This window comes from Centropristis striata, chromosome 5, assembly GCF_030273125.1.
Source record: "Centropristis striata isolate RG_2023a ecotype Rhode Island chromosome 5, C.striata_1.0, whole genome shotgun sequence".
Taxonomy (NCBI): domain Eukaryota; kingdom Metazoa; phylum Chordata; class Actinopteri; order Perciformes; family Serranidae; genus Centropristis; species Centropristis striata.
The window spans coordinates 1597039-1624248 of record NC_081521.1 but is presented as its reverse complement, the minus strand read 5'-3'; the positions used below and the strand labels follow the sequence as shown (position 1 = coordinate 1624248).

The window sequence follows — 27210 nt, the reverse complement described above, 5'->3', positions numbered from 1 at the left end:
TCTGCTGACAGGCTGCCTCTCCTCTCCGACAGCAGGCAGCCAGACGTCAGCACGTCTTTATTCCACTAGTCGAGAGTTAAAGTAATGAAAGAGGAACATAATCTCCCTTCATGCCTACTTTCAACAAAAAAGAAGTTATGGATATTTGCGACGGGAAGAAGAGGAAACAGGTAAGCGGCAGGCTGCGGGGCTGCAGGCGGAGCGTGGCCGTCAAGATGAAGCGGGAGGTGGGCAAAGTGCTCCGCTCCCTCACGGTGGAGGACAATAACAACCGCATGGAGGAGGAGGAGGAGGAGGAGGAGGAAGAGGAGGAGGGCTGCTTCACCATCAGCTTCATCCGGAACGAGCGCCTGGAGCCGGCCGTGGCCGTGGCCGTGGCGCCCCGGTACAACCTGCTGCGGGAGGTGGGCCGGGGCAGCTACGGGGTGGTGTTCGAGGCTATAGCACGCAAAACAGGCGCCAGGGTGGCGGTGAAGAGGCTCCAGTGCGACGCGCCGGAGAACGTGGAGCTGGCTCTGGCCGAGTTCTGGGCCCTGACGAGCCTGGAGAACCGGCACCAGAACGTGGTCCAACTGGAGGAGTGCGTCCTGCAGAGGAACGGGCTGGCGCAGAAGATGAGCCACGGAAACAAGCTCTCAAAACAGTACCTGCGCCTGGTGGAGACCTCGCTCAAAGGTTGGTACTGCTGTCAATGACACCAAAACTACTAAAAGTGAGAGAAAACAAGGTTCAGGGAGCTCCAGACTTCTCTTACAGGACCTTTACTTCAAGTTAGGGCTGGGCGGTATGCACCAAAAGTCATATTCTGATATATTTAGGCTAAATATTCAGGGAGCTCCAGACATTTCTGACAGTACTTTTACTTCAAGTTAGGGCTGGGCGGTATGCACCAAAAGTCATATCCAGATATATTTAGGCTGAATATTCAGGGAGCTCCAGACTTTATTTTACAGGACCTTTGATTCAAGTTAGGGCTGGGCGATATGCACCAAAAGTACCGTACAGTTAGCCCTTCTGTTGTTTGTGACATGTCAAAAAAACTCAAACTCAAACCTCAAACTCCACACTTTGAAATAGCACATATTGTGATACCATCTTTTTAGGGCTGGGCGATATGGACCAAAAGTCATATCCCGATATATTTAGGTTGAATATCGATAATATATACGATAAATAGCCTGATATTTTTATCTCAAAGTGAGAGCAAATGTTAAGTCAAAGTCAAATATGACATGTCACAAGTTATTGAAACCGTTTATTTAAGTGAACATAAATATTGTAGAACAACAATACAGATTATGGAACAAAAGCTCCATAAAGTGCACTTTTAAATAAAAGAATATCTTAAATAAAAATAGCCTATGAAATAAAAATAGCAGCATTTATATAGAAAGAAAATTTTAACTATATCGATATATGTGATATGGTCTAATTCCATATCACATTTAAAAATATATATCAATATATCGCCCAGCCCTATATATCATGTGTATGGCTAAACAAACTGAAATTAATTCTGCTTTCTTAGGATTAAAACAAACATACCAAGTACCTGTTTGGACTTAAATCTGTGGATGACTTATTTGATTTTTATATTGATATATATCGCCCAGCCCTAACTTCAAGTACATGACAATTCAATAGTGCAATGCAACTTCTTTGGTAGTTTACCAGGCGATCGTGATGGTGTGGTTTCTATTAAACCACAGAAATGTTTCAGTGATGTGACTGTGGTTTCCGTGTTGAAGTTGTATAAGGATGCATTGTTGCTAACTGTAAGCAAATCAGGTGGCAAATATGTAGCATCATGTGTTTTATGGAGGCAACTTTTACTGGAAATAGTGATTTAAATGATTTAAAAGTGAGATTGTTGGAGGCAGCAGCTGTTAGTGTGTGAGTGACGAGGCTATACATTAGCTATAGGAGTCACACAGAGTACACTGTGTTTCTCAGCTCACAAGAGAACACTGTGTACTACTTGGCAGCATGTTAACCCATTACATGGTGGCGGGGATTTCAGACACTAAACAATGATGGCATAGAGTAATATGAGATATTATGGTGAAATAAGCAGATTTATCTCATGACAGCTTCATTTTTCTCCACTTCTGTTTGCATCGTTGTTGTCATTGATCCAGTTTGACCTACTTAAAGCTTCCTTTGTTGTTGCTCAGCAGCTCAATAGAAATAGATATCTGCTATTTATATATATATATATATATATATATTTATGGAATTGATATAATGTTGCTGTGCTGAGCTTTGCTGTTAAAAACCACAACAATAACAGTGTTTTTGCGTCTGTTCTTTTAATAGCCTGGCTTGTTATGTAAGTGTCACCATTCACTGCTGCTGTAGAAATGAAATATTAATCTTTGGCTGACGTCTTTTGCAGCCATCAAGGAATGATAAATATATATATTTAATGTTTGTAGGATTAAGATAACAACACAGAGGGCTTGTTTTTAATCTATATGTCCTGTTTACATCCTCTCTGTATCCACTTAACCTATTTTCTAAAGTGTTAAGCCAAGTAGTGACAGAGTGAAACCAGGACAGGTCAGCAGGGTCACTCTGACCTCACACTTATATTCTGTTATTTATTATCAGGAATCTGTTAACTAGGGAGTCTTATAGGGCTGTTTTGTCCATTTTTTAATCCTGTTCATGTCTTTGTAAGTCATTTTTTGGTCATTTGTGTCTTTTTTTTGTCATTTTTTGTCTTTTTTCATTCATTTTGTGTCTTGTTTTTAGTAATTTTGTGTCTCTTTTTTTGTCATTTTGTCTTTTTTTTAGTGATGTTGTGTCTCTTTTTGTCATTTTGTCTTTTTTTTGTCATTTTGTGCCTTTTTTAAGTCATTTTGTGTCGTTTTTTTGTAATTTTGTGTCTTTTTAGTAATTCTGTGTCTTTTTTTTAAGTCATTTTGTGTCTTTTTTTTAGTCATTTTGTGTCTTTTTGTTAGTTTGTGTCCTTTTTTTGTCATTTTGGGTATTTTTTAGTCATTTGGTGTCTTTTTTTGTCATTTTGTGTCTTTTTTAGTCCTTTGGTCCAACATAAAAATGTGATTTTGAATCTTTTTTTTTTACATTCAAAACACTATCATGCATATCATGAACCTTTGTTCACATTTGCAACATTTAAAAATTCTTTATTTAGCATGTCACAAGTAGTTTTATTGAAACCGTTTATTTAAGTGAACATTATACTGTATAACAACAGGAGAACCTTTTTTTTTTTTAAATCAAAGCTCCATAAAGTGGAGGTTCACATTTGCAACATTTAAAAATGTCTGAGTTTTCTTAGTCTTTTGTTTTCTGTTTCTGGTTTCTGTAGCACTTTGAGAATTTCTTTATAAGTGCTTTACAAATAAAATGTATTATTAATATTATTATTATTATTATTATTACTAATCAGGTCTTGTATGTCCATCTTCAATCTGCCTCCTGCAGGAGAGCGTATCCTGGGTTACCCCGAGGAGCCCTGCTACCTCTGGTTCGTCATGGAGTTCTGTGAAGGCGGAGACCTCAACCAGTACATCTTGTCCCGCCGGCCCGACCCCCACACCAACAGGAGCTTCATGCGCCAGTTAACGAGCGCCGTGGCGTTCCTCCACAAGAACAATATCGTCCATCGGGATCTGAAGCCGGACAACATCCTCATCTCGCAGAAATCCGGCTCTCCTGTTCTCAAAGTGGCCGACTTCGGCCTCAGCAAGGTTTGCGCCGGCCTTCACTCCAAGAACAGCGAGGAACTCCCCGCGGCAGCCGGCAAAGGCATCAACCAGAACAACATCGTCAACATCAACAAGTTCTGGTTGTCGTCGGCGTGCGGCTCGGACTTCTACATGGCCCCCGAGGTGTGGGAGGGCCACTACACGGCCAAAGCGGACATCTTCGCCCTGGGCATCATCATCTGGGCCATGGTCGAGAGGATAACCTTCATCGACGCGGAGTCCAAGCGCGAGCTGCTGGGCACCTACATCCGGCAGGGAACCGAGATCGTCCCGGTCGGCGAGGCTCTGCTGGAGAACCCCAAGATGGTTCTCCACATCCCCCAGAAGGCTCGCAGCTCCATGTCGGAGGGAGTGAAGAAGCTCCTCCAGGACATGCTAGCAGTCAACCCTCAGGACCGGCCGGACGCCTTCCAGCTGGAGGTGCGGATGGACCAAGTCACGTGTGCTGCGTGACACCAACCAACCCCCCAAAACCCCGACCAGTCAAAGAAGGGACCGCTTTCTTCCCAGGTAAGCTTCACTTCCTTAGTATCTCATTAGTGTTACAATCTTTCTACCTTCTAGAAATGCTCTCATGATATTTTCAACAAATACCTCAACATCAACACTTTAACGATGCTCTTGGGTTGAAGATTGATGCTTTCACAAAATCTTTACTAGGGGTGTGACGATACAACTCACAAGATGAGATTTTAAGAAAACTATAATGACACAATATGACTGGACCAACAGACTTTTATTTAACCGAGTTCCATCCATCCATTCTTGTCCGCTTATCCGGGGCCGGGTCGCGGGGGCAGCAGGCTAAGCAGGGCATTCCAGACGTCTCTCTCCCCAGCCACAACGTCCAGCTCCTCCTGGTCTGGGGACCCCGAGGCGTTCCCAGGCCAGGAGAGAGATATAATTTGCACATGCATTATGATCTGTGGCCGCCTTCGCTAACTGTGCACAACGTGAGCAGCTGATCAGAAACAAAGCAGCATGGCTAATTAACCGGCATCGCTAAGAGTGTCTGGTGCTTGTTGTAAACAAACAGAGATCGCTAAGTGAACACCTCCTGCAGCACCAGCACATACACACTGTACTGCTACAGAGCTAACTGTTAGCCTGTTAGCACATACACACTGTACTGCTACAGAGCTAACTGTTAGCCTGTTAGCACATACACACTGTACTGCTACAGAGCTAACTGTTAGCCTGTTAGCACATACACACTGTACTGCTACAGAGCTAGCTGTTAGCCTGTTAGCAATTTGCAGACTGGATGCTAAGGGGTTAACATCCCCTCCGGCTCTGCAGCTGGGAGAGACTGCTGCAGGAGGACTGTGCCGCTTCGACACGCTCTTACTCTTCTTAACGAGCCCCTGCGACGTCATTCTGGCTGCTTCTCCTTTTCCTTTTACTGCCCCTACATGTCACAAATAGAAGTTTGGATAGCTCACAAATCTCGTGAGACAGATTTTCAACGCAACATGAAATATCGTCGAGTTTAATCTCGCGAGATCTCATCACACTCCTAATCTTTACACATTATTATATATTATAGATCACAGCCCTAGCTCTCTTTAAGGCTGTTGGCTGCAGCTTCAGAACCTGCAGGTTTTCATCCCAACCAAACCATTAAAAAAGTTGATTTCACTGATTTACTGACCTTTAACCAGAGAAGAGACGCAGTCAGCAAAACGAGCTGCTAAAGTGATTAGTGAGAGTTAAAACCTTCAGGCTCTTCCGTGACTCAGGACTCTTCGTCACTGGCTTAAAGAGAACCGTAGGTAACCCAAAAACAGGTAATCCTTCTTCCAGCTGACACCATTAGCTCTTCCTGTCCTGCTCACTGACTAGAACATTCTTGATTAATTAGCCAGTGGTGGTGTGAAGTCACTGCTTGTTGAGGTTTACTAGATTCTAGTGCTCTTCTGCATAGTGAAAAGAGAAGACATTTTTTGTTACTTCAAGCAACCAGGCTGACATTTGGAAAGGTCAGGTGAGATATTTCACGACTAAAACTGGGAAAAGCATGTCTGAATATAACCTCCATCATATTTATCATGACAAAGATCCACTTTACATCTGGCACCAGTTCTCAGGGGTCAAACTGAAACTGCTATGATCAGCAGGCGGACAACACGTGTACAGTTAGCATGCCGGTTTGTTTACAGTAAGCAATATATTGATATACAAGGTTCATACACTTTTGAGTGGTCAAATTCAAGCCCTTTTCAAGGACTTTCCAGGTCCATTTTCAAGCTTTTCCAGGACTTTACAACGGTTGTAAGCTGCATGTTTTAGATGAGTTCTTACATGCTAAAAGGTGTAATTTCACTCAACCATACCGACAGCGATGGTTTTACACTTTTAACAACCAAAAGTACAGTTTGCTAATCTCATTATTCAATTTATTATTTTTTTCATTGAACATGTGATTATCTATAGTCAGATTGCACAGGAAAAACAGTAAAAAATTAAAGCATTTTCAAGCACTTTATCCAAAATCCATCCAAGCACTTTTCAATCCTTGAACATACAACATTAAAATTTAAGCATTTTCAAGGATTTCAAGTCCCCGTACGAACCCTGGATTTCATTTTTCATTTCACCTTTATTTATTCAGGGAGGGCCAATTGAGAGCAAGCTGTCATTTCCAATGGCGCCCTGATTACAGCACAAATACAATTTTAACACATTACACTACATATCCATAATAATATTTAATCAACAGAAGCACAATAAATTCAATGAGTACATACACATTCAGAAATCATAAGATTAATAAGAATGTCTTTAACCCTATAAAGCCTGAACCATGAAATAATTGCCAGAAAATTCAATTTTTTTTAAAACCGAGTGCTTATTAACTTGCTGACGAAATTTAAAAAAATAAATAAATTGCATATATGAATTCTAATTTGTATCATATTTGATACATCAGGTCTTTTTGTGCAATTTGTTGCTCACAGTTTGTTTTTCTTGAACTAACAAAAACATCAAACAACAACATTTTTAACTTTTCCTTTTTCCTCAAACATGCAAAATACATATTTTTTCCAAATAACACAACATCAAACATCTGCTGATATGAAGTTTTTTAATGCAGCAATGACTGATCCACTCGTGGAACCTGCATATCATTTTTGCTACATCTGGTATTTTTGTGCAATTTGTTGCTCAGTTTGTTTATCTTCAACACATGTAAACATCAGGTTTTTGATGATGTAGAGGTCTCAAAAAATACTGTATCTAATATGATACACTTGGCTTTATAGGGTTAAAATGATTAAAAGGAATCAGTGTATCCAACTGAAGCTGTAACAGTAAATTATTCCATTTAAAAGGAGCAAAATAAACAAAAGCGAATTTCCCAACCTCCGTTTTAATAGCATAGCATATAGCAATAGGATATATATCGCCCAGCCCTATAATAAACTACAACCCCCTTTATCTTTAACTGTCCAAATCACAATAGTCATCAGTCTCTTCTCTTCAGATTTAGCTCCTATAAGCTCGACTGCTGATATCTGCCAGTGTTTCCCATGTAACCGTCCAGGTAACGAGATTAACAGTGACGTTGGTAAAGCAAACACAGCTACTGATTACTGGCACAACATGACTGACGCTAACAGAGGGAACAAGTATTTGTGGTTAAATTAAAGGAATGAGGATGACTGGGAGCCAAGCAGGGACCAACCCAGGCCTCAGGCAGCTGGGAGTACACACTGTGTGTGTGTGTGTGTGTGTGTGTTGTAATTATTTTTATGTTTTGGTGTGTATATGTGTGTTTTGAGTGAGTTTTTTTGTGTGTTTTTTTGTCATTTATTTGTGTTTTTATCTAGGTTTTTTGTAATTTGTGTTTTTGTGTGTTTTTATCCGTGCTTGTGTGTGTGTGTGTGTGTGTGTGTGTGTGTGTGTGTGTGTGTGTTGTAATTATTTTTATGTTTTTGGTGTGTATATGTGTGTTTTGAGTGAGTTTTTATGTGTGTTTTTGGTGTGTTTATGTTAACTATTTTTCAGCAAAGGTAAAAAAAAAAAACACCTCAACCTTTTTTTGAAACACTGTGTGTGTGTGTGTGTGTGTGTGTGTGTGTGTGTTCTTGTGCTTCCTACATAGTGAGGACCAGGACACGTTTTTAACAGTGAGGACATTTTTGCAAAGTGAGGACATTTCGGCCGGTCCTCACTTCTTTAAAGGCTTTTTTGAGATTTCAGACTTTGTTTTAAGGGTTAAAGGTTAAAATTACATTACATTACATGTCATTTAGCAGACGCTTTTGTCCAAAGCGACTTACAATAAGTGCATTCAACCGGAAGGTACTAGACATAGACCACAGGAATCAAGTAAGTACATTACTTTAAGAGCCAACTGTCATCGCTACAGGAGAGAAAAGAATAAGAGCTTTTTTTTTTTTTTTTAAATCAGGTTTATGTATTAGGGTTAGGGTTGGGTATTTAGTTGTGATGGTGAAGGTTAGGTTAAGGGTTAAGGGGCTCGGGAACAAAGTTTTTATAGTTAACGAAACGAAATAACGAAAACTAGAATTGAAAAAACATGTTCGTTAACTGAAATAAAAATGTTAACTAACTGAAACTGTATTGTGTGGTTACAAAACTAACTAAAATTATAGTGAAAATATCCTTCGTTTTCCCTCTTTGTCAACTTTTTTCATCCATAATGAAGATGGATCAGACAAAGGAAATAAAGGAAAAATTTACTGTGACCTCTTTTAATCTCCCACCCAACAAATACCCCATTACAAAACACTACAACTAATACAAACTAGACTAAAACTAAACCATTTAAAATAAATAAATACTAAACTAAAACTAGAAAACTCACTCTAAAAACTCACTAAAACTAACTGAATTTGAAAACGAAAATTCACAACAAAATTAAAACTAAAACTAATGAAAAATCCAAAACTATTATAACCTTGGCAGGGAATTCACTGTTACCATGAGGGAAACACTGAATAATTCTGACTTCTGTTTCCATCTAAACACAGACGGTCACACATTCACCTCCTCCTCATGTCAGATTTATGTTCTTTGCTTTGATGGCGAACACAATCTGGATCATTTCCCATCAGATCAAACCTGACAGGCCACTTTAACATCACTATCTGCTGCTTGATTACTCACTGATTTACATGTTCTCTTGTTGGATTTTAATTACAACCAAGGTTTACTTCCAGTCATGTTTATACACGGTCAAACATAAGGTTGGAATACAATATTTCTTTGTGACAAAGTCAAGTCGAGTTTATTTATAGAGCACATTTAACCCATTTAGGCCTGAAACGGCTGTAAAAACTGCCTGTTAAACCTCTGGTTGGAGATTTTAAAATCAGCCCCTAAAACCTGAAGTTTCTCTGTAAATCCAACAGAAGTGTCAACAATTTTTCAGCCTCTGTAGCAGATAGAAATGACATTCATAAAGTATCTGAGAGCTTATAGCTGTTATATCTGAGCTCCCTCCACTATAGTCGTCTTCACCATGATTTATAAGTTCTGGAAAAGTCCCATGATGCATTGAGACACTCCCACATGGATTCTTTTCTGGGTTCTGGGTTATTTTGTGTCTTTTTTTCAGTCATTTTGTGTATTTTTGTGTTTTTTTTTGTCATTTTGTGTCTTATTTTGGTGATGATTTCAAAGTTCTGGAAAAGTCCCATGATGCATTGCGACACTCCCACATGTATTCTCATTTTGTGTCTTTTTTGGTCATATTGTGTCTTTTTTTACTAATTGTGTGTCTTTTTTTGGTCATTTTGTGTCTTTTTGTGTGTTTTTTTAGTCATTTTGTGTCTTATTTTGGTGATGATTTCAAAGTTCTGGAAAAGTCCCATGATGCATTGCGACACTCCCACATGTATTCTGATGCATTTCATTGGCCAAGAGACCGAAAATAGGTGGAAAAAACTACAAATACTACAAAACGACGTATCCGATTTCCCGCCTTAAATGGGTTAAAAACAGCTTCAGTTGACCAAAGTGCTGTACAGTTATTAAAATACAAAAAAATCATACTCAAATATAGTAATAAATAACAACAATAAAATACTAAAAACAATAAAATAGTAATAAAAACTCAATCTAAAAACAGAGTTGTAGTATAAAAAGAAAATAAAGGAGTAAAAAGTAAATAAATAAAAAAGCCAATAGCTGGGACAATGTGCTTTATCCTTGACAGATAAAATTTATATCTTCTCACAAATGTATTAGAAAATAAGAAAAATGATGTATGTTGTCATTAATATTCATTTTTTTCAAATAAAAACATGTTTATTCCAACTTTATGGGCGACAGTGTATAAAAACGACTGCAAATGAACCTTGATTATTTTTTTAAAATCCAACAAGGAAACATCATCAACCATTTGTATTGTGGAATATTCTTATTATTCAGTCGTGTGAATGTGATATGCAGCGTAATAACTTCCTGTTGGGTCACGTTTATTTAGGATACACCCTCCCCCAAAACTAACATGCACAGTAAAAGTGTATAAAAAGTGTCCCTGCACCATGTTAATTGTCTCAGTCTGCTTGTCTTCCAACAAGGAAACATCATCAACCATTTGTGTTGTGGAATATTCTTATTATTCAGTTGTGTGAATCAAGGTTATTATAGTTAACGAAAACTAACGAAATAACGAAAACTAGAATTGAAAAAACATTTTCGTTAACTGAAATAAAAATAAAAACGAGAGTTTTTAAAAAACGATAACTAACTAAAACTGTATTTTGTGGTTACAAAACTAACTAAAACTAACTAAAATTCTAGTGAAAATGTCCTTAGTTTTTTGTCAACTTTTTTCATTCATAATTCAGTGTTTCTATTGGAACATGCAACACATGGTGAATATGTTTACTGAGACTGGGATGTTTACACTAGAACCAAAATACAAAACACCCAGAACTGTAAGAATTAATAACTATTGGGGCTGAGATGGATAATAAAAGGAAATAAACGCAAAATTTATTATGACCAATTTGAATCTCGCACCCAACACATAGCCCATTACAAAAAAACTAAAACTAACACTAAAACTAATAAAAACTAAACTAAAACTAAGCATTTAAAAAAAATAAAAAATAAACTAAAACTAGAAAACTCACTCTAAAAACTAACTAAAACTAACTGAATTTGAAAACAAAAATTCACAACAAAATTAAAACTAAAACTAATGAAAAATCCAAAACTATTATAACCTTGGTGTGAATGTGATATGCAGCGTAATAACTTCCTGTTGGGTCACGTTTATTTAGGATATTAGACGATACGTCTCCGCACCCTCCCCCAAAACCAACATGCACAGTAAAAGTGTATAAAAAGTGTCCCTGCACCATGTTAATTGTCTCAGTCTGCTATCTAGAGCGGAAACTCCTTGTTGCACGTTAATCAGCTGCTGAGTGGATGTTCACTGACCCGAACCGCCGTCTCTTGGTGTGAATTTGAACTCTCCATTGACCAGGACTAAGTCAGCGTTTGTTTGACAATTAGCTCTCCGATCCCGCCATCGTCCCTGTTAATCCGCGGTCCCGAGCCCCGCCCGGAGACCCCACGGTGACGTAACCGCTCTCGCCTCCCAGCTGTCAGCTGCTCTCTCAAGGTGGCGTTGCATGCTAGTCCACTGCTGCAGATTATTGGCCCCATTCTCTCCCAGCATGTGGGACGGCATGTTACGCAACAAGCCCCCAGTCAGCCAGTCGCTCCTGCACTGGGTCACCATTAGAGGGGGAGGGGCAGCAAGGCCCGCTGGGGGGAGGGTTGTTGATATTACTGAGTTTTCTAGTGACATTCCCTAAATCAGGGGTGTCAAACTCAAATACACAATGGGCCAAAATTTAAAACTTGAATATAATCGCGGGCCAACATTGAACAAATAAACTTTTAATACATGGGTCTCAAACTGGCGGCCCGCGGGCCAATTGTGGCCCTCGTGACGATATTTTGTGGACCCCACCTTGATATGAAAGTTTAATGTGAGTTTTATTTGAATGGCACTTTACCGTGTTGTGTGTGGAAGGTCCCTTTATTGCGCAAACTGGAGCTTTGTTTCACTTGTTTCTATGACGACGTTAACAAAAAGAAAGGCAGCTGCTACCGGACCGTTTATTATCTGCCGTGTTGTTGTTACCGGAAGAAGTGGAAATGTTATGTAATGTAATTTTGTGTCTTTTTTGGGTAATTTTAATCCTTTTCGGTCATTTTGTGTCTTTTGTAAGTAATTTTGTGTGTTTTTCAGTCATTTTGTGTCTTTTTTTAGTAATTTTGTGTCTTTTTTTGGTCATTTTGTGTCTTTTTTTGTCATTTTGATACTGCCTCCAGCGGCCCTCAGGTAATTTGAGTTTGAGACCCCTGTTTTAATATATACCAAACATGTTTTGCTTTAACATTAAATATGGAACCAGCAACGCTTATAAACATACAATATATAACTAAATAGTGCAGACATGCAAAATCAAATTTCAAATAAAAAACACATCAATGTCATTAATTTATTAAATACAAATTAAATAAAAACCGTATGCCTCTTTTCTATTTGCATCCTTCTGATTTAAATATCAGTTAGCTCTGTAGCAGTACAGTGTGTATGTGCTAACAGGCTAACAGTTAGCTCTGTAGCAGTACAGTGTGTATGTGCTTACAGGCTAACAGTTAGCGCTGTAGCGGTACAGTGTGTATGTGCTAACAGGCTAACAGTTAGCGCTGTAGCAGACAGTGTGTATGTGCTAACAGGCTAACCATTAGCTCTGTAGCAGTACAGTGTGTATGTGCTAACAGGCTAACAGTTAGCTCTGTAGCAGTACAGTGTGTATGTGCTAACAGGCTAACAGTTAGCTCTGTAGCAGAGCAGTGTGTATGTGCTAACAGACTAACAGTTAGCTCTGTAGCAGTACAGTGTGTATGTGCTAACAGGCTAACAGTTGTCATCCCTAGTTGTCTCTATGTTGGACTGTAACGAAACCAAAAACTCAGGACACTTTATTTATGGTTGCAGTTCTTTTGTTAGTTTATCCTGTAAATCTACTTGCACTACTGTACAATGTACAACTGCATTTTTTATATAATCCATACCTGTATATACTGCATTTTTTAAATATAATTCATTACTGTATATATTGCACTATGATTCACTTAATGACTGCTTAAGCACTTCTGGTTAGATGCTATCTGCATTCCGTTGCTTTGTACTTAGTTAAATATAATCTAATCTAATTCCATATCGCATTTAAAAATATATTGATATATTTTTTATATCGATATATCGCCCAGCCCTAGTCGAAAGAAATCATCACAGTGCTGCTGTTTCATGCAACTATATATAAACATAATTTGGGGATAAGGAGCTGTAGCGTGTATTGACAGCATCACATCATCATCTCTAGTGTTTTGGACAATGCGAGCGCTGCTTCTGCTTCGGGGCTTATGGAGGCTTGCATCTGGAACATTTTGTCCTCTCGCCGCCTGCCTGCCAGCCATGTGCCGACTTTGTCTAAACCAGGCCAGAGCGCTGTAAGCCCCGGCCCCAGGTGACCTCGCTGTGGGAATCCTTTTTGATTTCACTCACAAAGTAAACAAGTCGGGGCATCTTCTGGGTGTTGTCTTTGCCCATGAATGCCTCCACGTACTGTACAAAACATACGATGCCTTCAGGCCTTGCATGTTTGCGTCTTCAGTCCTTTTGTGAGGACTTTTAAACAGAATGCTGATGTGGCTCCTGTGAAGGAAACGAGGCTGTTTGGACAGCAGTTTTTTTTTTAAGGCAGGGTACGCTGCTGTGCTGTGTGTCGGCTCAGGTTTTTTTGGGGGGGAGGGTCTCAACTTATGTAACATGCTTGTAAAAGTGAGCATTCAGTGGTGGAGGAGGTTGTAAATATTTGCCTTTGGCCCCTCAGGGTTCAGAGAAAGAACTGCAAAAACGAGTTCCTACACAAACCTCTTTGTGTTCTTGTGTTTGTTTAAAAGTTTAAAACTGGAGAGGAAAATAAGAAGTGTAAGGAAGAAGCTGTAACCTGCTCAGTAATTGGATCTACGGCTGGGCGATATGGACCAAAAGTCATATCCTGATATATTTAGGATGAATATCGTTATAAGATTTATATCCTGATATTTTTATCTCAAAGAGATAGATGAGAGCAAATGTTCAGTCAAAGTCAAATATGACATGTCACAAGTAGTTTTATTCAAAACCGTTTATTTAAGTGAACATAAATACTGTATAACAACATATACCTTTTTAAAAAAAAATCCACTTTATCAACATATTGAGCCCAAAAATCATGAAATTATAAAAAAAATTATACTATATACTACAATAACAAACACAAATATGCCTATTAATGTCTCAGTGTACTCTGAAATGAATGCACATTTGCAACATTTAAAATTCTTTATTGAGCATGATAGTGTTTTGAAAGTAAAAAGAAGATTCAAAATCACATTTTATGTTGGACTAAAGGACTAAAAAAAGACACAAAATGACCAAAAAAAAAGACACAAAATGACAAAAAAAAAAAGACACAAAATGACCAAAAAAAGACACAAAATGACTTACAAAGACATGAAAAGAATTCAAAAATGGACAAAATAGCCCAAGACTCCATAGAGTTAAGTTTAACCCATTTCTTGTTCCCTGAAAAAGGCCTACTTGTATAATTCTGAAATGTACATTATCTTTCAGTTTTGGTTAAGCTTACCTTTTTTTATTTACCTCTGGCAGTTCACCACTTACCTTTGGACCCTTTCAAGCTGTTCATTTGACTTGAACTGCTTGAATTTCAATAAAAAATGGAAAAATTGGGGTGTTCTAAAACTTTTGACCGGTAGTGTATATACAAGACAAACTGGTATTTCCCAAATGAGGAAAAATTGGACCCTTTTTTAATGTAATTTTGTCCATAAATAATTAGAATCTATGATGCATACGGTCCTCATACAGTCCAGGAGCCCTCAGTAGTCCCACAGGGCTCTGAAACAACATGGATCCACATGTTTTCCACTCGGCTGTCCCCATTCATGCTGGCTGTGTTGTGTCTAACGGGCAGTAATCTCTTTACACCGAGTTAATCTCTCAGTCTGTGAACCTTCTACCAGCATCACAACCCAGCCCAGGTGCTGGACCGTCTCTGATCCGGGCCTGGTACTGATCTGTGGTGGACTCTCTCTGCTACTGTGGTTCCACTCTGGTGTTTATAGTTCGTTCTACCAAAGCTGACCCGTCAATAATAGATGAAAAGAGACCTGGTCCACGTCTGCTGCAGAGCTGAGATTAGTCTCGTCCTGCTGATGTCACTTTATTTTGGGATTCACAGCTGTTATCAACTGTGAGCTCATGTGAGAAAAAACTTAAGAACTTCAAGATGGCACATTTACCAAACTAAGAGATGAAGATGGTGGAGAAGACAACCCTTGAACTAGGGCTGGGCGATACGGACCAAAAGTCATATCCTGGTATAATTAGGCTGAATATACGATATATATCCTGATATTTTTATCACAAAGTGAGAGCAAATGTTCAGTCAAATGTCACAAGTAGTTTTATTGAAACCGTTTATTTAAGTGAACATAAATACTGTATAACAACAGGAGAACCTTTTTTTAGTGCACATTTAAATAAATAAAAAATCTATCTATATATTGGTCGTGTTAGCCGGTCACATTTGCCTGTTGCATTAGCCAGTCACATTAGCCGGTTGCATTAGCTGGTCACATTGGCTGGTTGCATTAGCCGTTCACATTAGTCGGTTGCATTAGCCGGTTGCAGTAGCTGGTCACATTAGCCTGTTGCATTAGCTGGTCACATTAGCCGGTTGCATTAGCTGGTCACATTAGCTGGTTGCATTAGCCGGTTGCAGTAGCTGGTCACATTAGCCGGTTGCATTAGCTGGTCACATTAGCCTGTTGCATTAGCCGGTTGCATTAGCTGGTCACATTAGCCGGTTGCATTAGCTGGTCACATTGGCTGGTTGCATTAGCCGTTCACATTAGTCGGTTGCATTAGCCGGTTGCAGTAGCTGGTCACATTAGCCTGTTGCATTAGCTGGTCACATTAGCCGGTTGCATTAGCTGGTCACATTAGCTGGTTGCATTAGCCGGTTGCAGTAGCTGGTCACATTAGCCGGTTGCATTAGCTGGTCACATTAGCTGGTCGCATTAGCCGGTTGCAGTAGCTGGTTGCATTAGCTGGTCACATTTGCCTGTTGCATTAGCCGGTTGCATTAGCTGGTCACATTAGCCGGTTGCATTAGCTGGTCACATTAGCCTGTTGCATTAGCCGGTTGCATTAGCTGGTCACATTAGCCGGTTGCATTAGCTGGTCACATTGGCTGGTTGCATTAGCCTGTTGCATTAGCTGGTCACATTAGCCGGTCACATTAGCCTGTTGCATTAGCCAGTCACATTAGCCGGTTGCATTAGCTGGTCACATTGGCTGGTTGCATTAGCCGTTCACATTAGTCGGTCACATTAGCCGGTTGCATTAGCTGGTCACATTAGCTGGTTGCAGTAGCTGGTCACATTGGCTGGTTGCATTAGCCTGTTGCATTAGCTGGTCACATTAGCTGGTCACATTAGCCGGTTGCATTAGCTGGTCACATTAGCTGGTTGCATTAGCCGGTTGCAGTAGCCCGTCACATTAGCCGGTTGCATTAGCTGGTCACATTAGCTGGTTGCAGTAGCCGGTCACATTAGCCTGTTACCTTAGCCTGTTACCTTAGCTGGTCACATTAGCCTGTTGCATTAGCCAGTCACATTAGCCGGTTGCATTAGCTGGTCACATTAGCTGGTTGCATTAGCCGGTTGCAGTAGCCGGTCACATTAGCCTGTTGCATTAGCCGGTTGCATTAGCTGGTCACATTAGCCGGTTGCATTAGCTCATCACATTAGCCAGTTGCATTAGCTGGTCACATTAGCCGGTTGCATTAGCTAGTCACATTAGCTGGTTGCATTAGCCGGTTGCAGTAGCCGGTCACATTAGCTGGTTGCATTAGCTGGTTGCATTAGCTGGTCACATTAGCTGGTTGCTGTAGCCGGTCACACATTAGCCGGTCACATAAGCCGGACGCATTAGCTGGTCACATTAGCCGGTTGCATTAGCTAGTCACATTAGCTGGTTGCACTAGCCGGTTGCAGTAGCAGGTCACATTAGCCTGTTGCATTAGCTGGTCACATTAGCTGGTTGCATTAGCTGGTTGCAGTAGCGACGGCACAAAGTGTCTAACTGAGGTCAACAGAAAGGCGCCATATTAACCTGCTGAAACGAGGCATATCTCCACCCAGTGTTGAGGAAAAGGACATTTGAACTGACGTTCCCATCAGTTATTAGATTTTCTCAGTTGCATGTAAACTGGGACAAGAACAGAAGTCCTGTATTGTTTTTTAAGCATAGCTCGATTAAACTGTGCATGTAAACGCACTGACTGTTCCCAAGCATCCTCCACATTCTCTGGGAACGCTTCGTCAGTTCTACACTGAGAGGAACCTGATGAAACACACCTCTAGTTACATAATCAACAGCTTTGGTGAATGCCAGCCAAGAGGAAGGTGTTGTTTTGTACAGCCGCAAAACCACAGCAGGCTCGTAAAACGGCAACACTCACACAGCGCTGCTTCACCAAACAGACCAGTCTCTGCCGGTTCTTAACTAGATAGTCTGCTTTTGGGTTATGCAACAACAAATGGCTGGCAGGACGGCTGAGCAGCTTTCACCAACGTGTCCTTTGTGATTTAATTTGTGTCGCTGTAATTCTTCCAGAACAATAAGCAGAAGAATGATAAGTTTAGTTTGTTTCTGCAGCCGTTTGACCATATGTTGGTTCAGTAGCATTCTCAGTGTTCACTGACTGGACTGTTAAAAACACAACACATCCTAGAAAGTTATCAAAAGACAGAAAAATATTATGCAACTATTTTGAATTCAGTTTATAGTTTAAGTAATTTCCTGCGTTATTTTTATAGCACAATAAACTAAATGACGACCAGCTCAAGAACAACTCCATTTATTGACATTTTATTTGATGTGTCCCTTATTGTTCTGCAATTTCCTGGAAAACAAACATTTAGCTGCACATTTATAGGAAATTCCCTTGAAAGAATGTAGACAGACGGCTCTCAACCTCCAAATAAGACCAGAGCAGCAACAAGAAAAATAATTTTCAACATTATTGTGATAATCAAATAATCGTTTTTAACCCTTTGATGCACAACACGGGTCAAAAATGACTCATTCATCCACATGTGATTTAAAATTAAATGATCTAATACTACAATAATATTAATTTATTTCAAATAGTTACTTTCCACACTCATATATTTAATATATTTAACATGTTTATATATGATTTTGTCACACATACAGAGTATCTGGTAGGTTTTCACAGTGCTTCACTTTTTCCAAATTTTTTTAAGTTTCAGCCTTATTTTATCACAATTGATTAAATTCATTTTTCCTTAAAATTCATTCATTCATTACCGTTAGCCGCTTCAATACCCCAGAATGAAATGTTGTGCATTAGAAGCAGTAGTAGTGATACAAAAAGGGTTTTTATTCAAAAAGTAAGAAATGAAAACAAAAAATTACTCTGAACTAATGCTAATATTAATTTAATCTCTTTATAAAATACAGTAAATTATCTGGTTTTGAGGTGCTACTGATAAGAATACATGTTATGATAAGACTGTTAATGTGGAGTAAATCAAATATAGCAGTAAAAAGTAGTAAATACTCCAATCACTATATCACTTTAACATTTATTTTAAACACAACTGTAAATTACCTTTAGCAAGGCTCCTATTGGTGTTTTTGTATTATAGAGCTTGTTTTTTTTCATGTTTGTAAATTTTCTAGGTGTTTTACAATGTTGTGATGCTTTTATTTTGAAAAGGCGCCATCCAGTGTGAAACGGGTGCTTTTATTTTGAAAGGTAGTGACAGGAAATAACAGGTAGAATGGTAAAAATGAAAAAGGAACGGTAAATAATAACGAGTGCGTCGTAATTCATATAAAGTTGATATAAAGTATCTAAAAGGCTTCTGTAGTGGCTGACTGACAGGACACAAGGTTTGTTAAAGTTTATTTTATTCTCTCATATATATTAGTGGCTATATTTGTTGTCTTAACTGTAGTAAAAGTGCTTGTTAGCTCCAGTGCTAATGCTAATGTTTGTTAGCTCTTACAATGGATTCAAAAGGGGACCAAGGAATGTCTTATTTTTATGTTCATGGAGCGATTTTAAATAAATCTAGTGAACTATCAGTTAAAGAGTCGAGTCTTTGCAGGTGGGTACGTAAAGCGCCTTCAAAATAAAAGCACTGCGGTTGCAAAACACATTTTCGGCGCAACGCATTTTGATTATTTCATGTGGTCAAACTTCCGGGTCACGTAAAGCCGACCAATTAAATATTAAAATCAAATTTATTCCTGGTGCACTTTTTTCCCATTTCGTATTTTTGATGTGAGCCTAAGATTGAAATATGAAAAAACAAGCATTTTTTTTTTTTTGTTTTTTGTTTTATAACAGAAAACAAATAACAAAAATAACCAGTCAATTTTTCATTATTTGATTTTGATTACCAATTGAAAATGGAAAGAACGATAATATTGGCAACGTTCCTACTTCTTGATGTAGTGGTTAAAGTTGTTTTAATCACAAAAAGCTACTTACTCCCTGTCGCTAAACACATGCAGCTTTCAAAATAAAAGCACAGTGTGTTAAGAGAATCCACCACATAATTTACAAGAAGACTGTCAAAATAAGATGTCTTAAATAAAACATACGAGAACCTTTATTCTCCTTTACAAAATGTCATTAAAATATGCCCCCGGAACCCCTAAATGGTTATTTTTATTATTATTTGCTCATACTCAAGAGTCAAGAGTAAACGTTTTTGTATTTGGCAACTGTTGAGATTTGCACTTCAAACTACATTTTAGATTTTTATTTATTTATACAGACAAAAAAAAGCATATTTTCTATATCTTGTCAAGTATTTCCTAATATCGTCAAGAATATCGTTATCGCAAAAATAGCCTGAAATATCTTGATATTCTTTTAGGGCCATATCGCCCAGCCCTACCAGATCATAATGGCTTTCTCCTTTATTAGGAAGCAGCAACAGAAGTTTTAGCCGTCACCACGCCTCCATGTTTGTCCAGGCTTGCAGCTTCTTGCAGCGTGTTGAGTTGGCAAACGTAACCATGGCGGTGTTTACACTCAGCTATGACAGACACGCTTGTTAAAGTGAGGTCAGGAGGTTCACATAGGTTTCATGTCAAACATTCCCTCACAGCTGCTTCTGTGAAAAACGAGAACAGAAAATGCTGAACGCTGAAGAATGACACCTTAGGGCACGAAGGGCTTTTCAACACAACAACAACAACCAGAACACAGTTTTAGAGATGATGGTTAACAGGAGGAAAGAAGGCTTCAGGTCAGAAATTAAAGGAATCCTTTTAAGTGTCCAAGAGATAAACAAAGCAGATAAAACCACACTGTAACAGAATGCTGTAAGAAAACAGACAAATTGTGACAGTAACATTCTGTTTTCCATTAAAAAGGAGGCAGCTCATGTTAACCCATAACCCATTAAAACTGGGAAAGTGGATACGTCGTTTTGTAGTTTTTTTCCACCTATTTTCGGTCTCTTGGCCGATGAAATGCATCAGAATACATGTGGGAGTGTCGCAATGCAACATGGGACTTTTACAGAAATGAAATCATCACCAAAAAAAAGACACAAAATGACCAAAAATAGAAACAAAATGACCAAAAAAGACACAGAATTACCAAAAAAAGACACAAAATGACCAAAAATAGAAACAAAATGACCAAAAAAGACACAAAATTATTAAAAAAAGACACAGAATTACCCCAAAAAAGACACAGAATTACCAAAAAAAAGACAAAGAATTAACAAAAAAGACACAATTACCAAAACAGTACAGTAACATACTGTTTTCCATTAAAAATGTATTATACTGTAGAAAACAATGCATTCTGGGCAATATTTGTAGCTAGCTTGCCGTTTCCCATAAAATATATGATATATATGATCTAAGTCTCTTCTTGTACACATTTTTAATATGATTTATTTTTGAATTTTTGAAATTTATTTTTAATCTGAACGCTGAAGAATGACACCTTAGGGCACGAAGGGCTTTTCAACAACAACAACAACAACAACAACAACAACAACAACAACAACAACAGGAACACAGTTTTAGAGATGATGGTTAACAGAAGGAAAGCTTCAGGTCAGAAATGAGAAATGCGTGTCAAAGAGATTAACAAAGGCGATAAAACCAGCGATCAGCGGCCCCTCCCCCCCGCGGACCAGAAGACAGATCAATAGAGCCTGGCTTTAGCATGTCTCACAGCTTTAGCATGTCTCACAGCTTTAGCATGTCTCACAGCTTTAGCATGTCTCACAGCTTTAGCAGGTCTCACAGCTTTAGCATCTCACAGCTTTAGCATGTCTCACAGCTTTAGCATGTCTCACAGCTTTAGCAGGTCTCACAGCTTTAGCATCTCACAGCTTTAGCATGTCTCACAGCTTTAGCATGTCTCACAGCTTTAGCATGTCTCACAGCTTTAGCATGTCTCACAGCTTTAGCATCTCAAAGCTTTAGCATGTCTCACAGCTTTAGCATGTCTCACAGCTTTAGCATGTCTCACAGCTTTAGCATGTCTCACAGCTTTAGCATGTCTCACAGCTTTAGCATGTCTCACAGCTCTGCAGTGACGCTGCAGGAACCTTTAAGATGGTCAACTAGTTGTGGATAGGGCTGGACAATATGGACCAAAAGTCCATTTAGGCTGAATATCGATACACGATATATATCCTGATATTATATTCTCAAAGTGAGAGCAAATATTCAGTCAAAGTTAAATATGACATGTCACAAGTAGTTGTATTATTGATTTATTTAAGTGAACATAAATACTGTAGAACAACAGGAGAACCTTTTTTAAAATCAAAGCTCCATAAAATGCACATTTAAATAAAAAATAGCTAATAAAAATAGCCTATGAAATGAAATAGGCCAGTCTTTTTCTGAAATAAATATATTTATATGAGAAAAGAATAACAAACATTACAAAAGAACTAAATATGACAAACCCTAGTAAGGGCAGCATTTATATAGAAAGACAGAAAAAAATGTAACTATATCGATATATGAGATATGGTCTAATTCCATATCACATTTAAAAATATATCGATATATCGATATATCTTTTATATCGATATATCGCCCAGCCCTAGACTGATGTCAGTAACGCATACAGTATTTTCACCAGCATATATTAACAAACAGGGGAATCAATTGTCTCATATTGTAAAACTGGTCCAGCATCCATATTCAACCCAATCTGTTTTATTATTTTACATTTGTAAGTATGGAGTAGTTCAAAATGTGCCTTTTTTTGGGGGGGGGGGGGGGTTAACCTGTCTGTATGTATATGTTCAATTTGTTGTTGTATAACAACAGGAGTACCTTTTTTTAAAATGACATTTGAAAAAATATCGATATATATTTTTTATAGCAGTGACGCATCAGTTTTCTGACAGGAACCTTTCTGATGGTCAACTAGTTGTAAACATGGCTTCTGTTTTGATTTTAGTATCTGAAAGAAATTGTAATTTGCTGCTTCAGGGCAAACCTCAAAAGCAGCATGTTGTTACCAGCATAGTGTATTTGACGTGTAGAATAAGAAGAGTTCATCCTCTGCAGTGACATAAGCACTTTGTATGTGTCCATTCAGCACATCATCCTCTCAGCCTGCAACATGCGTGCTAGCTGCTAAGCTGACCCACTTGTGTTCCACCATGTGCTGTGTGTTATGCAACCTAAGAGGAACAAACTGCTGCTAGCTGCAGCGCTAGCACGTCAGCCCCGCGGCTATTAGAGGAACTGAACCAGACCTGGACACATGTAAGGCAGGAAATACTCTCAGGTGTCATTTAGTGCAGCTATTCTCAACCTTGGGGTCGGGACCCCAATTGGGGTCGCGAGATGATTTCTGGGGGTCCCCAAAACATTTTGGAAGTCAGCTCTGTCTCCACTGTGTTAAAGTGTTCATGTGTTTTAGTCTTTTTGGTCATTTAATGTCTTTTTTTTTGGTCATTTTGTGTCTTTTTTGTGTCTTTTAGATCATGTTGTGGTCAATTTGTGTGTTTTTTGGTCATTTTGTTTCCTTTTTCTGGTCGTTTTCTGCCTTTTTTTAGTCATTTTGTGTCTTTTTGGTAATTTTGTTTCTTTTTTTTGGGTGATTTTGTGTCTTTTTTTGGTCATTTTGTGTCTTTTTTTGTCATTTTGTGTCTTTTTGGTCATTCTGTGTCTTTTTTGATCATTTTGTGGTCAATTTGTGTCTTTTTTGGTAATTTTGTTTCTTTTTTGGGTGATCTGAACTGTGCGTGTGAGATTGTGTTCAGTGAGTGGGGGTCACGGACAACATGCATGTTAAATTGGGGGTCACGACTCAAAAAGGTTGAGAACTACTGATTTAGTGGATCCATTATTATCAGCCAGCGGACTGTAAACAGTCTGTCAGCACTGATGGTAAATAAGAGGGAAACAGATTCATCTCATGTTAAGCATGTAACATGATTATATTGGATTTTTAAACTGCTGTTTATTAGAGCTTCATTTTTTCTTCCAACTAGGATTGTCTGACCTAGTTGTTTATCTGGTCATGTGACCTTTTTGGAGATGAAGCCGTGTTTCCAGGTTAGGGAGCAAAATGTTGGGCTGTGGTCAGAATAAGGACAAAAGAATAGTCATTACATATCAAATAAAGTCTGTAAAGTGTATATGTTTTAGTCTGTGTATCATTCGTTCTTTCCATTTTCAATTGGCAATCAGAAATACAGTGAACAGTTCAGTGAATCTCATGCAATTGATCTTATTTACATATTTATCTGGTATTTGGGTTAGGGTTGTGTAAAACTTTATTCTGAAAAGTGAAAACCGCACCTCGACACAACAAACATATTTTCGGCGCGATGCAATTTAATTATTTCACGTGGTCAAACTTCCGGGTCACGTAAAGCCGACCAATTAAATATTAAAATCAAATTTATTCCTGGTGCCCTTTTTTCCATTTCGTATTTTTGATCTGATTCTAAGATTGAAATATGAAAAAACAAGCATTTTTTTTGTTTTATAACAGAAAACAAAAAACAAAATAACAAGTCAATTTTTCATTATTTGATTTTGATTACCAATTGAAAATGGAAAGAACAAATGATACAGGGATTTGTTTTAATTACATATTTGTTTTTTTATATTTTCTTTAATTGGTTTACCGATTAATTCTATTATCTATTCGGGCGTCAGTTTAAAAACAGTACAGATTGTCTCGTGATCAGGATTGTTGAAGACTCTGGCTGTACGTTCATTCTGTAGAAACACATTGTTTCCAACAGAACAACAACTATCTGACATTTTGGTTACCAACGTGGTAAAAGCGTGGTGAGCTGTGGATGGAGAACAGTGGAGGTCGCTTTGTACCGCCCAAGTCTAGCAGTGAGGACTTTTCTCCTGACCACAGGGAAGTGGTTTACATACCCCAGTTCAACAAAAATTGGTCTACATTTATTCAAAAATTCACCTCTACAATGCGTGATGCCGATTCCACAGAACTTTGCAACACACCTCTTTTTCTCCCTGAAATATCCACACAAATAAAAATAAAAATATATAAATATCCTGATATGCTAATCATATATGTCTGGCCACACAATAATCCTCCTCCTCCTTGTTTACCATCAGAGATCAATGTTAACACCTGCTGTGTCACTATGTAAATATCTACTTTTTGTTTGATTATTTACCTTATTTCCTGCTTAAGATGTTTGAACGTTTCTTGTTCTCTAAATAAACATAAAGTTGTCCTCCAAAAGTAGGGGGGTGGTGGTGGGCCAAACAAAAAAAAAAGGTTATGTCGCCTTAACCTAACAGCACTAATAAACAGCCACTGTGACATATAGGGCTTTTAGTCCAGAGCTGGTTTCCAGACGGTTCCCGATTGCGAACAGTTCTTTGGTTTTCCACTGCCAAAGAACCGGCTCGGAGATTTGTTTAACTGCAATGTGATTGATACGGGCAAGCTAGCATGCTAACGTTAGCATGCTAGCGCTAGCTTACAACAAAGTCCAACATCTTACGTTCAGTGTTAATAAGAATCGTGGACGTCCATTTTGTTTCTTTTTTTGGTCAATTTGTGTCTTTTTGTGGTCAATTTGAGTCCTTTTTTGCATAATTTTATGTAACATTTTGGCCAGAGAGATGTTTTAGTTGTTGTCTGCTTCATTATTTGTTCAAAATTCGTTGTATCAACTTCGAGGGTCGTGGACAACATGCATGTTAAATTGGGGGTCGCAACTCAAAAAGGTTGAGAACTACTGGTTTAGTGGATCCATTATTATCAGCCAGCTTTGTAAACAGTCTGTCTGCACTGGTGGTAAATAAGGGTGAATTCTGCCCTTACTAGGGTTTGTCATATTTAGTTATTTTGTAATGTTCATTATTCGCAGCAGTTTGAAAAGAGCAATCATCTCGCATTCCATCAAACGTTGATATAATGTTGATATCAACCTGTAGGAATAATGGTCACAGCTGTGGAAGTGGAGTTTTCCCTCCTGTTGCTCCGTGCTCACCTGTTCATCCTTTGTGTCTCTGCAGCTTTGTTTACTACGAGGACGAGGACTCCAGTGGAAAAAGGGACTCTGACTAACTGAACTATGAAGAATCCACAGTCGTACTCTGAGCGGGAAGTGATGGACTGGCTAATGATTCCAAACCTCTGGGACAGGAGCAGCATGCTAACAAGACCACAGGAGTGCTCTTCTTCCAGCACCGACCAACCAGCTACAATCACTGTTGCCATGGAGACGAGGACGTTGAACTGGTGGATGGCGTCTCCATGTGACAACCAGGGTTCTGACATTAGTTGTCTCCTATTTGTTAATTAGAGTTCCCAACAGCCCCAGTAGAGGCCTGCTCTTCAAAAACATTAGTTTTCTACTTGGCTGTGGCACAGGTGACAGACTGGACTCTACCAGTATCTTAAGGTCAAAGCATCATTTTGCTGAAATGGTTTTGTGAATAATTATGAATAATTACAGATGACACTACTAGTTTGTCTGTCCAGTAAAACCTCGTGCCTTAAAGATGATTCACACCAAGTGCGATTGGATGAAATAAAATTATTTCACGAGTTACGGTGGAAAGTTGCACACCACGACAGAAGCGTCACCAGGCTCACGCACGTTTCTGTCTGCAAAAATGACCAATGAATTATTTTGCTTTCAATGATGTCACACTTCTTTACCAACTACCCTGGCTGCAATAATGTCAAGTCAGAATGTGATCCATCGGTGGCCCAACAATACTCAAAAACTCAAAGGGGCGGCCATGATTCTGAAGCTGAACTAAACTACAATGAAGATATTATCATCTAATAATTACCATCAGTGTCACGTGTGTGCTTGTTTAAAGTGGGTTTACAAACCTGTGACACACTCCAGACGCTGCCGCAGAACAAATGTGATTTTTTTTTTATGTTGTTCTGATGATATTCAATAGAATTCACATGTTAGAAGTAGCAGGCCTGTATCAACTCCATACAATACTGTGCTATTGCAACCAAACAATGTCCAGCTGGAAATTCATATTGGTTTTAAGTGGGCATTAGTTCCTGTTGAATCCAAAGAGCACCTGTTGGAAAATGTGTGTATATCTGTTTATCATCACTGCAAAACTTAGTATGAACATATTTACTAAATTAACATATGACCAAGGAACAATCATGATGGTTTGGTGAGCCAATGGCTCTTTTGGTAACTTTGTACTGAATGTTTTTCATTGAGGTTAAGTGTGGCATTTTAGGAGTGGAATTCATCTTTCAATGTAGTTCAAGGTAGCAAGTCAATGGCTAATCTTGTCACATGAAACAGAATCAGACGTGTTCTGGTTCCTGTTTGTGTTAACCAACCACAATTGAGCAGACTTTGGTTAAGATCATCTGACGACAACTTAACTTTATATTTTTTAAGAACTCGTCATGTCAATCACAAGTCATCTCTCAACTCCAGATCCATTCTTGAGTCTTAATTTGCTAATCAGAGTATAAAACAATAACTGGCACATAGAACAGGAAGTCTTGGCCCCGGATATCCGCCGGCTACACCAGAACTCCAGAAATATTGAGAGGGGTTGCCTTTCAAAATAAAAGCGAGCATACCGGAAGCACATATTTTTCGTTCCCCGTGTTTCTTTCTTGGGTCTTTATTTTATGTATACATTGTGAAAATGTTTGTGTATTGATGTGTTCAATTAAAAAAAGATGTTTATATATTTATTTCCAGTTCAACTGGATAAGGTGAAAAAAATGCAAGAAAATATCAGGATAAAAACCAAACAAAATATTTTGTTGGTTTTATACAACGTATACATTTTATACAGTCTATGCACTTCACA

At 38.6% G+C, this 27210-nt stretch overlaps 1 protein-coding gene across 1 annotated transcript; it reads left to right on the top strand.

Moving 5' to 3' along the window:
* Nucleotides 1-27210, top strand: stk35 (serine/threonine kinase 35). Its single transcript, XM_059334155.1, has 3 exons — nt 1-675; nt 3451-4244; nt 25414-27210. The coding sequence occupies exons 1-2, from the start codon at nt 111-113 to the stop codon at nt 4185-4187; spliced, it is 1302 nt and encodes a 433-aa protein (XP_059190138.1). The 5' UTR covers nt 1-110; the 3' UTR covers nt 4188-4244; nt 25414-27210.

Excerpts from the sequence above, each read along its gene's own strand:
- stk35 (XM_059334155.1), top strand. The coding sequence starts at position 111 with ATGCCTACTTTCAACAAAAAAGAAGTTATGGATATTTGCGACGGGAAG. Across the intron at positions 676-3,450 it reads GGTGGAGACCTCGCTCAAAG|GAGAGCGTATCCTGGGTTAC; the intron begins GTTGGTACTGCT and ends TGCCTCCTGCAG.